This window comes from Sphaeramia orbicularis, chromosome 1 (assembly GCF_902148855.1).
Source record: "Sphaeramia orbicularis chromosome 1, fSphaOr1.1, whole genome shotgun sequence".
NCBI lineage: Eukaryota > Metazoa > Chordata > Actinopteri > Kurtiformes > Apogonidae > Sphaeramia > Sphaeramia orbicularis.
This window is the reverse complement of record NC_043957.1, coordinates 45,069,750-45,084,814: the sequence shown is the minus strand read 5'-3', so window position 1 is coordinate 45,084,814 and position 15,065 is coordinate 45,069,750. Positions and strand designations below refer to the sequence as shown.

The 15,065-nt window shown below is 35.6% G+C and overlaps 2 protein-coding genes and 2 long non-coding RNA genes across 4 annotated transcripts; all 4 read left to right on the top strand.

Moving 5' to 3' along the window:
* The first annotated feature begins 922 nt into the window (after positions 1 to 922).
* On the top strand, positions 923 to 1,628 carry LOC115423115 (ELMO domain-containing protein C-like). The gene is made up of 4 exons (XM_030139844.1): positions 923 to 963; positions 1,044 to 1,115; positions 1,193 to 1,249; positions 1,372 to 1,628. The coding sequence occupies exons 2-4, from the start codon at positions 1,059 to 1,061 to the stop codon at positions 1,516 to 1,518; spliced, it is 261 nt and encodes an 86-aa protein (XP_029995704.1). The 5' UTR covers positions 923 to 963; positions 1,044 to 1,058; the 3' UTR covers positions 1,519 to 1,628.
* Positions 1,629 to 3,004: 1,376 nt separating this feature from the next.
* LOC115423158 (uncharacterized) lies at positions 3,005 to 3,817 on the top strand. Its single transcript, XR_003935920.1, has 3 exons — positions 3,005 to 3,070; positions 3,434 to 3,481; positions 3,577 to 3,817. It is a non-coding gene; the product is annotated as an uncharacterized LOC115423158 (long non-coding RNA).
* Positions 3,818 to 6,637: 2,820 nt separating this feature from the next.
* LOC115423034 (mucin-5AC-like) lies at positions 6,638 to 10,905 on the top strand. Its single transcript, XM_030139733.1, has 5 exons — positions 6,638 to 6,738; positions 6,839 to 6,931; positions 7,023 to 7,139; positions 8,321 to 8,467; positions 10,319 to 10,905. The coding sequence occupies exons 1-5, from the start codon at positions 6,688 to 6,690 to the stop codon at positions 10,505 to 10,507; spliced, it is 597 nt and encodes a 198-aa protein (XP_029995593.1). The 5' UTR covers positions 6,638 to 6,687; the 3' UTR covers positions 10,508 to 10,905.
* Positions 10,906 to 13,386: 2,481 nt separating this feature from the next.
* LOC115423142 (uncharacterized) lies at positions 13,387 to 14,880 on the top strand. The gene is made up of 4 exons (XR_003935914.1): positions 13,387 to 13,489; positions 13,593 to 13,671; positions 14,024 to 14,074; positions 14,161 to 14,880. It is a non-coding gene; the product is annotated as an uncharacterized LOC115423142 (long non-coding RNA).
* The last annotated feature ends 185 nt before the right edge of the window (positions 14,881 to 15,065 follow it).

Below are 15,065 nucleotides of genomic sequence, written 5' to 3'. Positions count from 1 at the left end.
ACCAAGGGGTTTACATAATTTTCATAATTCTGACACAAATTAAGCCTCTTTTTTCTCTCCGTCACAGTCACACAACATTGAATCTACTGAAAAAAACAAAAAACAAAAACTTCTTAAACATATTTTCCTTCTTTTTCATTCAGAAACATTGATATAAAATAGAAGAAACACTAAAATTCAACAGTTTATTGAACCACTGATTGAATATGTAATTCATTTGTTTAAGACTACATTCATAGCCTGTTTGCAGTATTTCCAATATGTTCCACATCATGTGACCCAGTGATGACAAAATATGTCCTCACCTCATTCCAAAAGTGAACCATTTATCATAACAAAACCTCACATATGAGTTAATCATCCATAATTTGTTTCTCTAAGATACTAGTATTTATTTATAGCTGATTAAGTCACACACAATAATCACCTTTCTGCATTTGCACTCTTATTGCATTACTCACTTGCCTCATTTTCATATCCTGTTTGTGAAAATGAGCTTCAATAAAGGCACAAATGGATCATTATAGAAAAAAGAAACTCAGTTACAGACATGGACACTTTTCACTAAAATAAACCTTATTTATAACTTACAGATGTTTTATATTATATATTCCATGCCATCATATTGCAACTTCTCATTAAAGAAATTTGCCTTCAGTGATTCATCTCTGTTGCTTTGACAAGTAAAGGTTGCACCAGTTTGTCTTCCTCTTGGAAATCTCCTGTGGCTGTGAACAGGGTGGGGTGAATACTTCCAAATCCACCCTTCCTCTTGCCAATATCTAATGGACAGCACCAAATCCAGGTGGGTGATTTCCTAATATTTGCAATTTCCCAACAAGTCTGTATGCAAATGAGATGAAATGACCTGTTCTAACTGTATATAAGACCAGCTGAACCATGTGAAAAACATTACAGCGACCTCCTCCATCATCTGTGTGACAATCTACTGAACACTTGACGGTATTCAGCTTTATATGTTGACTTGATTTTAGATTTAGGGAATGATTGTTTATTGATATGTTGGATCTTTGTCGACAGGTGTGATCACTGAAACCATGCTGAAGGTAGCGCTTGTGCTTGGATGCCTCCTGAGCCTGGCTCTGGCTACTCCGGTAAAGACACTAAAGACACTGTCTGTGGTCTTCTAATATTCAACCAACAATAAATTGTAACTTTTTGTTTTTTTCAGATGGAGAGGGCTCATAAACGCTTGGCACGCTCTAGCTCTGACTCTAACTCCGGAGAGGTGACTTTTTACTTGAATATTTCAACATTAACGCATCTGACTGAAAAATCATACTTTAATAGCTACAATCATCTGTTCTGTGATCATTTATGTATGTATCTGATATGTTTTGTTTTTCCCAGAGTCAAAACAACAACTGGCTGCAACAGCTTTTGGCTTTGTTGAACCTACTCACTACAACAACTACCGCAACAACTACTACCACAACTACAACTGCACCAACAACTACAACTACTGCAACAACTACTGTTACCACTGCTGCTCCATAAAATCTGACATTCAACTTTAATTAGTTTGTCAAACACATTTATGTGAAATAATTTAGTGGATTAGAAATCACTTCTGTTGAATAAACATCATCAATAAAAACTATGTGACTATAAATGTTGTTTTTTCCTTCATACTTTACCTTTATCTATATTATATTCAAATATTGTACAGTATATGTGTCACAGAACTTCTTAGTCAAATGTGTTAAATAGACATCATAAAAAGGAGCATAAAAAAAGCCAAAAAAACTGTCTGTATTATCCAGTACCATACTGCATTTATTCATTTAAACATTTATTTATGTCTTGAAAATCATTGAGGCTTCCCTCATCTGCAATTATGTTAAATGTTGACATTCAGGATCATTTACAGATAAAATATGCAACAGTTGCACACTTCCATTTTACAGAGGAAATGGTTTGAAAGTATTCTCATTCTCAAAGAATTCTCTTTTTATGTATTTTCACTTGTAGTCAAAGTCTCTACGTGAGCCCAGATGACGTAGGTTGAGTTGCTGGTACACAGAGTATGTTTTGTTGTTCAGTTCGTGCTGGCTGTTTTTCATATCCAATAAACACTCCACTGTTTCCCAACAGCAGTGAGATTAGTTTGAAGTTTTGCCAGGACAGTGGAAAACAGGTTTTTAGGGTTATCTACAAAATTTCATCACATTTTGCACCTTTAGGACAAACATAATATGAAAAACACACTTGACAGCTGATTGGATGACTGTGGGCAGAAATGTGTCCTTAAAAAGGGCTCATGAACATGTCAGTAACAAAATCTACTCAAGTGTGTGAGTCTGCTGTCATCACCACCACCACTGAGTATACAGGTAAGAGTTTGTTCTCTGGAGGCTTCTCATACTTCTCATACTTCACATTTGCAGCCTGGAGCTCTAAACCCATAAAGACACAATGTTACTTTTGTGTCAGTTCCCAAATGATTATTTCTCTATATTTAACATTCCTTAAGTGATTTATCACCATTTATTGTCATATTATCTTCTGTATTTTGTGTTTTTTCAGTGAAAATCCAGTATTTTCCTGTGTTTATTTCACTGATTATGTAGATGTTCATAAATGCTGAAATTCAAGTTGAGGGTTATTATAGCAAAAACAGGGAAAACTGAAGAAAAAGTGACTTTTTCAGCTTAGATATCAATAACAGAACATAAAAACAAGAGTCTCCAACCACAGTCATTTGTCAAATTACATGCGTTTTACCGGTGAATCAACGCAGCAGAAGATGACGGTGTTTCCACATTCAAATGGGTCATATCTGATCACCATGAAAAGATGACAAACTGTATTTTACAATAATTATTTATATGGATTAATAGTATTAGTGGACCAACAGGTATTAAACAGCTTGCATCAGTAGATGCATTTGGTCATAGATGGATGTTTTTTTGTTTTGTTTTGTTCATGGGTTAAACAGGAATTAACAACAGTTTTATGTTGTCTGTTTTTGCTTCAGGAAGGATTTTGTTCAACAATTAAGCTACTGGTCCTCATTTTGTGTTTCATAGTCATCAGTTATGCCCTTCCAGTAAGTGCTCATAACTCACAACCTTACACTTCTGAATTAAACTACAGGGTGCATCAGAAAAGAGTAGATTCTCAGAAAAAACAGCATATTAACCCTTACACTTCCATGTGCAAAACACTTATTTTGCACAATTGAAATTAGTGTTGTTCACTAAAGCATGAAAACTGACCCAGGACACTGGTGTCAATCAAGGGACAATTACATGGTCAATAAACACATATGACATGATTTTAAAAATGTCTTCACATTTTAGTTTTATGTTGTTTTTTCTGAGAGTTTACTTTTTTCTGATACACTGTACTGTTCTGTACATCAGGCTCTATTTGTCACTGATACGTTGCTTTTCATTTTTTTCTCTTAAAGATCTCTGAAGAAGAAGACAATCGAGTCAAGCACTCAGGGAGTTATGAAGTTGGTAGCTCCACATTTTTAAACCCAGGAGACAATTCAATCGAATCTTTATGTTTTTCATGTGATGCTGATGTTTTGCTGTTTGCCTTTTTTAGATGAGTCGGTATTTGCTTCAGTATCCATCATTCTGTCCCAGCTTTCAACCAAACCAAGGCTTGTTGCTGCAAATGTTGTTGGCAAATCTCACAAGTGCTATTCCTCCACCTCTTTCATCTCCAGCAGGAAAATGAGATGCACATGTATGCTAAATATGTGGAAATATATGGAAATGTATGCTCCTTATTGCACTTTTTAAGATCATGTTGATCAAATAGTGTTTTAAATAAAATGAAACTAAATGAGAAAATCAGAAATACATCGGTATAAACAAGTGGATGTTGTATTTGCTCTTCTTTCCTCATTAAACTGATTACAGTCAAATCTACTTTAATTGTTATTAATGCAAGAATCAAATGTGTAACAGTAGCATATTGTATTTAAAGTCTTGTGGCTCCCTAATGCCTATTCTATACTACAAAGATAAATGAGAAAATTGTTGGAAGCATGCCTAATTTTGAAGTTTACTTAGACATAAAAGCTCATAACCTGGTTAAAATTACCAGCTTGTTTCAGTTTGATTTTTATTAAAGAACCTCTAAATCCCAAAGTTTTTGAGACCACACCTCATCTCACATGTGCTACATTGAACTATTCATAAAAAAACACTTGACAAGTGAGTTAATGTTCCATTTTCTGTTCTTGTCAGATGGGGACAGGTATTCTGTCTCTGAAAACCCCTGGGACTTCCTTGTAACTGATTGTTTGGAACAAAAAATCACAACCTTCCTGTTGTAATTCCATCTTGTGACCTTTTTAAACGTCCTCAGTCCTCTCTCCTTCTCCTTCTCCTCTCTGTCAACATGACAAGGTTTAATCAGAGGCAAAAATGAAACATAATACAGAACAAAGAGGAAATCACCAAGGAGTGTGAGATAAGAAATACACTCTTTGGTGCACCTTCTGGTGCACTGAATATTATAACACCAGTCAAACTGTGCTGTTATTGAAAACAATATTTATTCTGTTATCTATTTCTCATAGAATTTAAAATAGATCAGGGTATTATATCTACAATATACACTGTTGCCCAGAAAGTTAGAATCTTTTTTTTTTTCAGACACATTCCTCTTTTTATTCCTATTCATACACATCAGTAATCACCTTTGACCAGGTTTACACTCTGAGTCCTAGCTGCACTTCATGAGAAGAGGTAAAAACATTTCATTCCAACTTTATAGGCAACAATGTATCATAGTCCTCATATTAAAGGTCAATTTGCAATCAGTTACACATGTATGATCAGGTCTAGGTTCAGTAACGACTACCTGAGTATGACCAGGTCTAAACATCTGTGGATTTTTTTCTGATGACACAAACAAATTCCAATGTGACAATAACAGGATTAATCAGGATCAGATTGTGAAACAGTGGTTCAGGAGCATAAGATGTCATTTCCACACATGGATTGGACACCAGAGTACAGGCCTGAGCTCATCCTGGATGAAAATAGGTGTTTTGACTAGGGCTGTCAAAATTAACACATTAACACAGATCAATCCATCATCAAAATTGTAATGAAATCAAAAACTTTTAATGCAATTAACCCATCTGCAGTGCAGAAGGACTCTGAACGTCTCTGCTAACACATTTTGGGCAGGTTGTCTAAGTAAAGTTACCATCTGCATGCACAAATGGGCAGTTGATGCGGTAGTGACGGACAGAAAAACCAACCAATGAAGATGGAAGACACTAAACCTCTGGATGGAAATATGAGTAACAAAAACAAGATGGAACAGCTGTTTCAAGTTGTTTTGTTGAAACTGCTGATGTTGTTTAATAAACACGTTAAGTGCATATATATTCCCCTTCTTTCTTGAGTCTGTTTGCTTTTGCAAAATGAAACACAATTAATATAGATTAAAAATTAATGATATTTAATCATGATTAATCAAAATTAATCCACAGTAAGCCTGTGATTAATCTGATTAAAAATTAAAACACTAGTTTGGACATTTATTATGACATGACCTAAGCATTTTATGGCATAAATGATGCCACAGTGAATGCAACCTTGACCAAAGAAATTAATGAAATTAAGTGCACATCGTGCATGTGTGAGACTGTGTCTTTGGAAAGGCAGTGTATGTGTGCATATACATATATAGAAATCCTCTCCTTTCATGACAACACTGCAAGCCTTACTTGCAACTCTTTTCATTTTTTACTCAAATATACATGCCAGAAGCAGCCTTAGTAGCCCAAGTAATAATAATAATAATAATAATAATAATAATAATAATAATAATAATGTGTCTGTGGTAGGACAACTCTGTTACCTTTCAGCCAATCACGATGACATCACCATGTATAATATTTAATTCTGTGGGAGACGAGGCTTCATACCCAGAAAAATCTGAATACTAGACTTGAAGTGGACTTACTATAAAACACATTAAAAGCTGAATTTATTTGTCCATCAGTCAGTCAGTCAGTCAGTCAGTCAGTCAGTCAGTCAGTCAACTACGACTGTAGTCAATACCTCATTACCAAATACAGTTTATTACAAAATGAGTTGCTGGAATGGTTCACTAATCAATGTGTGCAACCACTGAAGCACACCCAGATTATTTCTATATGTAGTAATGTTTGGACCAACACCAACTGTACAGTTGGTGTCGGCTGCTGCCTTATCGGTACAGACAGCTGCCTGTCAGCCAGCTGAGCCCATTAAAAAAATAAATAAATAAAAATAAAAGTAATGTTTGGACCTGTTGCATCTCTGTGCTGTAGTTAATTCCATGCGTGGCTTCCATTATGAGAAATACTGATGGTGGAGAGTCAACATTATTGTGTCTGTATACTAAAAATATATATTCTACAGTAGAATTTAATATTAAATAGTGAAATCCAACTTGATGTAGGATATTATTAAAAACATATTTTGTGTCATATTATTTCCATTGTGTCCAGGTCTGTCCGCCACACCTGAGAAATGTGGAGGAGGATAGTTTCCTAATCAGTGCAATCGGTGTTTCGCCAACAGGTCTGTATGCAAATAAGATGAACTCCACTCCTCTGACTATATAAGAGACAAGCTGAATGTTTTGTAAAGTATTATAGAAATCTGTGGGAGCATCTGCTAAAGATTTGGTGGTAATTTAAACATAATGAAGCTCTTGTGTTTCACAGTTTTACTTTTCTCAGCAGTAGCTGTTCGTGTAAGTATCACAACTGAAAGACGTGAATAGATCCACAGATCAATAGATGCTGCTGCCCTTTGTTTATTAAGTGTTTCTGATTGAGTTATTTTTGGTTTAGCCTGATGATGAGTGGTTGGTGATAGAAAACCCAGGAGAAGATGGAGGGTCAGGAGGAGACTGGCCAGAGCAGCATCCTGGACATCCAGAATGGGTACGTCACATCTCTGTTGTTTTTCATTGTTCTTAATACCTAGGTGTTTGAGATGCATGGTTTAACCAGACTTTTGTCTTGGTTGTTGTAGTCAGATGAGATGCCCACTGGGTTCCCAAACAAACCACCCAAAACACCAGGAAATGAAAATCCACAGACACCCATCCAAGAGACTTATGGGAGTGACAGCCAGCCAGAAGAAGGACAGGTATGGTTCCATTATGGTCCCATCACATGCTCCTGTTCAGATGCACAGAGCTACATTATGATGATATATTAACAACATGAGATGTTCCTGTTGTGTCTATGTTTGTCAAGATATTACTGTGCATACAAAGTATATAAATATAACAACATTTTAATCATCAAAGATTTAAAAAATTAAGATCTTAAAGCTTCTGAGGTGTATATATAAATGGAACACACCGGGCTTAGCTGTTTCTGTGTCCAGTGTTTATGCCAAAGGTCAGTTCCAATGTCATCATTTACAGACAAACAGTATTTTCAGTCTTATAGCATCTAAAATAATACTTTAAAAAAAAAAAAAAAAAAAAAAAATTATATATATATATATATATATATATATATATATATATATATATTTTTTTTTTTTTTTTTTTTTTTTTTTTTTTTTTTTTTTTTTTGGAGAAGCCCACATCACAACGCTCCTCAGAGGAGAACCAACAGATATTCAAAATCTTTTATTCCTTCAGCTATCACACTTTTAAACTCTGACAGAAGCCATTTTAGTCATTTTATATGATTTTTAAATTTTTAAAAAATTATTTATTTTTTAAAATATTAGTGGAACAAATAGGGTCTTTAGTCTTTTAGTCTGCATTGGTATTTATTGATTATTTATTGTTGATTATTTAAATGTATTTATTCATAGTTGCTTTCATTAACCCTGTATTTGTGCACTGATTTATTTATGTCTGTCACATTGCACTTTGGATGTGGGCTGATGTCTGGGCTGATGTCTGTGGTAAGCTGCAAATGAATTGCCCGTATGGGATGAATAAAGTTTTCTGAATCTGAATCAACAGTCAAACCACATACACATCTTACACACTCCACCACACACAGAACATTTAAACGACCAAGACAAGACATTGTTTCTTATTACTGACTGGCATTTTGTTTCTTTTGTATATTATATGCCATATCTCTTAACACCCCCCTTCCCCCACATTATGATGATATAATGTAAATGAAAATATTGTATAATACTGTACATAAATCTCTTTGTCATTCTGTGTCACTTCAATAAAGGTTAAAAAATAAAATAAAATAAAATAAATTCTAAAATAATACTAAACACAACAGGAGTAAATTACTTTACTGTTTAGGATAAATACTTTATCTGTATTTTATCTGTGCTTCAAACAGGCTCCAGATTTTGCCTTCAGTCCTGATGGAGCTGGAACTTCTGCTCCTCTGCTGATCAGACACAGACGTGGACGTGGACATGGACACAGAGGTGGACCCAGAGGTGGACGTGGACGTGGACACGGAGGACCTTCACGATATCCAAATGTAAGAATAGGTTCACAACACTATGACTTCAAGTGTACCCGTACTGGTCATGCTTACGACACTAATTGTGCTTTGTGTATCACTTATTAGCAGGAGAGGTGCAAAGCCAGTAAAAAAAAATAATCACCATAAAATGAAACACACTGGACTTTTTTATTTTGTGAATTATGGGTGGGGGTAGAACCTATGGGGAGCAGCCATTGCCAGCTAGAAGTGACGTACCAGCTTTGATTCCAGGTGATTGAGTGCGAGTAAACAAGCAGCAGTCAGTGAGCGAGACTGAGTGGATTTCCGGTGTTTCTGCACTTATTTGTGCAGCTGTAAGCTTTGCACTCCACCACTGTTCCAGGGACGTAACCCAGCGCTGGTCGATAGTTGTCATGTTAGACTAGTGTCTACTGCACGGGGTCAGTGACCAGTCCATCACAGCCCAGCTAATTGGACAATATAATGAGTCTGTGTCACTACTGTCACTATCGGTGCTGGAACAGCCCATGAAGGAGTTAACATGTCGCTGACCATACCTGACTGATGAAGCAGGGACTTACATGGTATCAGCTCAACTCGACTCGACTTGACCTTTTTGCGTTTCCATTACGAAAAAGGGCCTGGAATCTGGTACCCGGTATTAGTTTTTTGGTATCACGTCTGCCGAGGTTGCAGGACTGGGGAAACGTCACCTGTAAACACTGCAGACCACTGATTGGTCAGAGAGTCGTCTCTGTGACCCACCGTTTACAAAAAACAGATGTGGAAGTTTACAGCAAATATAGTGGTAGGTTAATCCACATGGTGACAGCTCGCAAAACTGCACTATGGTTTGTCGAGGAGGTTCAGACGTAAAAATTCAGCATGCCATAGAGCTTGATGCGATAACACGCAACGAGCAAGTTTATCAGCAACTCTCTGAGCAGATGACACGAAAGTAATGCACCACATCGCTATGACGTCCAGGTAATAAAGTCAGTAGTATCCTGTAATGGAAATGGTCTCCAGGAATAGGATGTGGTACCCGAGTCGAGCTGAGCCGAGTCGAACCAGTTCCATGTAGTGGAAATGCATCATTATATTCGTGTGTACTTAACTATAATACAAGTTACCTGACAGAACTTGTATTAGGATAGATAGATAGATAGATAGATAGATAGATAGATAGATAGATAGATAGATAGATAGATAGATAGATAGATAGATAGATAGATAGATAGATAGATAGATAGATAGATAGATAGATAGATAGATAGATAGATAGATAGATCGATAGATAGATAGATAGATACTTTATTCATCCCATAGGGAAATTTACAGGTTCCAACAGTATCACAAATTTAAAAACAACATTAGTAAAAACACAACAGTTAAAAATACTTTGAATTTCCACAAGGAAATATATGTGATCTTTTGAAATAGAGATGAACATTCATTCCAGGTACCCTTTAACAAAATAAAACAGACATAAGTGTTTCCATCCAACCTCTTCAGTTCTTTTCTGGTTCTCTCTGACAAAGGGACAAAATCTATTTGCTGGCGTTTCTTTCGGACACTCACTGTCCCCTGAAATTATGGAAGCTTGAGATCCACCTTTGTTAAATGATATTTCTACCCTCACATTTGTTCACATTTGATGGACATGGAGAACGTGTGTTTTTGGAACAAGCCAACTCAAAACCCATCTTTTCAATAAAACCCACAATACTTGACTCTATAATTATGATTTGCAGTATTATTACTAAATTTCCATGCAAAAGATGTGGAAAAAATGAGAAAGTCTTGTGGATCTTTATAGGAGCATAACTCTTTAGTTTTATGTCAACGTTTTCTCTACGTTACTTATTTTTGCATTTTTTCCAGTACATCCCACAGTGGTTGAAGGACCTTCTTAAGCTTCTCCTGACGACTACAGCTGCACCTGCAACTACTACAACAGCAGCTACAACTACAACTGCAGCTACAACTACTACAGCTGCAGCGACTACTACTACAACTGCAGCAACTACTACTACAACTGCAGCGACTACTACTACTACTGCTGCTCCATGAATGAATCACACTAGATCTGCTGTTTTATGCCAGTTGACATGTCTTCATCATTCTGCAGCAGTTTGGTCAAACTTGGATTAAAAATCACTTTATATGTTCACTGCTAAATACACATGCTCTGCACTTATGTTGACTAAATGAATGATTTTTATCCTCTAAAAATGTGTGTGCTAAGTATATATTATCACAAACCAGCATAAAATAAAGCCCATTAGTCACATCCAGTTTCAACATCTTTTCTGTTTCCCAACATGTCTGTCTGTGGTCAGAGTGAGCCACCACATACATGGTTTCACCACATTTCACATTGTTAATAAAAATATAAACCCACAGCCCACTCGGACAGCTGATTGGACGACTGAGGGGTTGAACTGTCTTTAAAAGTGACCCTGTACAGATGCAGACCACTGCAAAAGTAAGCATTAGACACGACAAGGGACCAGAACTTACATATTATTCTTTGACTTGAGGTAAGACATTTTGTTCTGTCTTTAGAGACTTTGAGAGTTCCTAATACAGTAAGAATATAAAGATAATAGCAATGTTAAAATAGCATCTGTTCTTTCTTTCCTTCCTCTGTATAGACAATTCAAGCTGCTGTCAGTGATGAAGCTGCTGGTTGTGATTTTGTGCTCTGCAGTGTTGTGTTCCTCTGTCCCTGTAAGGATCTCAAACCAACAGTGATGAGTCACATGTTCTTCTATTGTTGTGTTGTTTAATGCTTTAAGCGCTTGAACTTGTACGTGTCCGACAGAGTTTCTAATTTGTGTCTGTAGGTTTCTGAACCGAAGAATCGAGTCAAACGCTCAGATGATAGTGACGAGGTGAGTATCTGTGTAAGATAGAAATACAGGAAAATATGCACAGAATTTAATGTATGCATACTCACCTGTTTTTCTCTAACTGTTTTCCAGATGAACCAGATGAACATGCAATTTCAGCAATTTCCCATTCCTATTCCAGTGCCATTCCCACGGCCTTTTGTTTTCCCCTTCCCCATCCCACCTGTGCCCCCTCCAGTCGGAAAATGAGACACACACCTGACTGTACCTGCATTTCAACAACTTATAGAAATGTTGTCTCGTCAAACTTATGTGCATGTAATAAAACCATGTAAACGAGGAAATGATTTCTGACTTGTGTCTTTGCTGAGTCTTGGGAAAGAGATAATAATAATAATAATAATAATAATAATAATAATAATAATAATAATAATAATAACAAAGAGCTGGTTGGAAAATTTGCAGCATCTGAAAATATTTTTTTTCTCTTCCCCCTGAGCTCATGCTCTGTTAAAAATTTAACCCATAAAGACCCAAACAGCCACAGGCAACCAAAATACATCCACTGATTTAAAATGTTTAATACCGGTTGATCCACTAATTCTATCAATACATATAAATAATTGGTGTAAAATACAATTTGACATCTTTTCATGGTCATCAGATATGACCCGTTCAGTGGTTCCATAGTGAACGTCATCTTCCACAACACTGATTCACCAGTAAAACCCATGGAGCTGGATCAATGACAGTGGATGGAGACAATTTGGTTTATGTTCAGTTAATGATAGATTTGCTGAAAAAGTCACTTTTTCTTCAGTTTTGTCTGTTTTGTGATATAACAACCCTCAACTTTACTCTGAGCTTTCATGAACATCTACATGATCAGTAAATGAAACATAGCAATACACCAGATTTTCACTGAAAAATGCAAAATACAGAATAAATGATGATAAATCACTTAAGAAAGGTTAAATAGAGAGGGAAAATCATTCAGAAGCTGCCATGAAAGTAGTACTAGGTCTTTATTTGTTAATACCACTTATCCTGTTAAATTTGGTTATGAAATTATAAATATATCAGCTTTAGAGATTACAAATAAAATTTTGAAATCTTTTTTATACAGAACTTAGAACTCTGACAGGTGTTTCCTACATTTGTGAGACTAAATTTTATTATTGTGCATTTCTCAAACCATGGATACGTTTAATCTCTAAATTTCTGAACATGTTTCATGTGACCATTTCTACATTTATACATGTGTATCAACATTATTTTATTGGTTCAAGGTGCTTTTCATCTCATCTCTGACATAAATAATCAACCCTTGTATATTTAACAGGTGATATGGTTTTGTTTAGGAACAGGTGCCTCTTAGTTAAGGAAAGATACCAGGCTTTTTTTTAACACGGAAAAGGTCAGTAATGATGCGACATAAACCTAAACCTAAACTTTATCATTTAGAGGAGTCTGGTTACAAATTCTGCTTTCTGGATTTCTTAAATTCAACATCCATCCCAGTCACCTTCTGCTCTTTGAGATAAAAACAAAAACCCAACCAGATCCTTTAAGAAAATATATACTGAGGTCTCACATATTTTTCATTCATGCACAATGGAAAATTTTTCTGACAAAATATATTGAAGTCATAGGCAAACGTATTTATGATTTATATAAATGCACAACCTCTCCCCTCTGGATGATAATTAATATATGGATATGAAGAGAGAAAGATTATCAAAACTTTTCATGATTCAGTATCAATAGAAACATAAAATGTTATTTAGGCTTAAAAACAATAAATTCACTGAGTAGAAATTGGAAGTTAGAAGAACAATTAAGAACTAAAATTCTTTAAAAGTGCCGTTTGTTATTTCTCACAAACTGTGCAATAACAACATAAATCTGTGTACATGAACCATGTCCAGTAAACACTCCACTATTTCCCAACAGCAGTGAGATTAGTTTTAAATCTTGCCAGGACAGTGGAAAACAGGTTTTCAGGATTATCCACCAGAAACTAAATTTCATCACATTTTGCACCTTTAGGTATAAACATAAAAAGAAAAACACACTTGACAGCTGATTGGATGACCGTGGGCAGGAAAGTGTCTTTAAAAAGCACTCATGAACATGTCAGTAACAAAATCTACTGAAGTGTGTGAGTCTGCTGTCATCACCACCACCACTGAGTGTACAGGTAAGAGTTTGTTCTCTTGGAAGCTTCTTATACTTCACACGTGTAGCCTGGAGCTCTTAAACGGGAATTAATAACATTTTTATGTCATCTGTTTTTGCTTCAGGGAGGAATCTTACTTCTGTTCAACAATGAAGCTACTGGTCCTCATTTTGTGTTTCGTAGTCATCAGTTATGCCCTTCCAGTAAGTGCTCATAACTCACAACCTTATGCTTCTGAATTAACCTCCTAAGACCCAGCTATGGGCTTTCTGTTTCACAACTTTATACAAAAAAAAAAAAAAGAAAAGAAAACTGTCCACCACAAAGGACATTCCATAAAAATTTTAAAAACTGCATCTGAAAAAACTGTTGCATCATGATGTTTCCAATATAGGCACCTATTTAATAAAAAACAAAAAAGTACTTCGCTGACATTTCCTTGGTCTTAGGAGGTTAAACTACATCAGGCTGCATTTGTCAGTAATACTTGGAGTCTAAAAACAAAGTCAGAAAAGTGAGTTTATGCAACACATTGTGATTCATTTGTTCTTAAAGATCTCTCAAGAATCCGGAGAAGATCGAGTCAAACGTTCAGGGAGTTATGAGGTCAGTATTTCCATGAGACTTTTTTTGTTTAATCTGTATTTCTGTTTAATACTATACACAAATGCTTTTTTTTCTGTCTTTTTAAGATGAGTCGCTATTTGCTTCAGTATCCGTCACTCTACTCCAGCTTTCAACCAAACCAAGGCTTGTTGCTGCAAATGTTGTTGGCAAATCTCGCAAGGGTTGTTCCTCCACCTCCTCCACCTCCAGCAGGAAAATGAGAATATATTCTTTACACCATATACTTTATGATTATTACTTTTTCTATTTGTTTCTTTCTCCAACTTACTTGAAAAAATATTTTCTTTCTTTTTAATATAACAATAAAATATAAAGAGATCAGATTTAATAGCTTGTTCCAAAATGGATGATTGCTAACATCAATTTTGATCATATGAATAATTAACTAATTTTATGGTTAAGTTTACAAACAGACATCACAAATTCTGCTGTCTCAAAACTTTTTTTTAACCCTTTTAACCCTAAGCCTTGGACCCCCCCCCCCCCCCCCCCCACACACACACACACACACACACACACACACATCCATTATTTCGACCACAAATAGGTCAGAAAATGTGAAATAGTCCTTTTGTCCATTTTTCCAGAAGCTATACCATATTACTTAACAATGGCAATCATTTACAATTCACTACATGTTATAATAATGTTTTAAAGAACGGTTTAATTCCAAAATACAGTAACTCAAAAAGCACTGCAGTGAACTGTTCATATTAAAACACAGTGTACAATACTTACTTCTGTCAGATATTGTTCTAGTTGATTGTAACTAAGGAAATGAACAAACAAATAAATAATCACAAGTGTTTTAACTTTTGTGTTTATTCCACATTATTCACTCCTCTCTATACCTTCATTTCCTGTGTGGGATGAGAGGATCAAAACAACCCAGAGTAGCTTCACCAAAGGCAAACTCTACCAATAAAAGTTACAATTCAGCAATGTTGTACCAAGATGTCATGCGTAGATA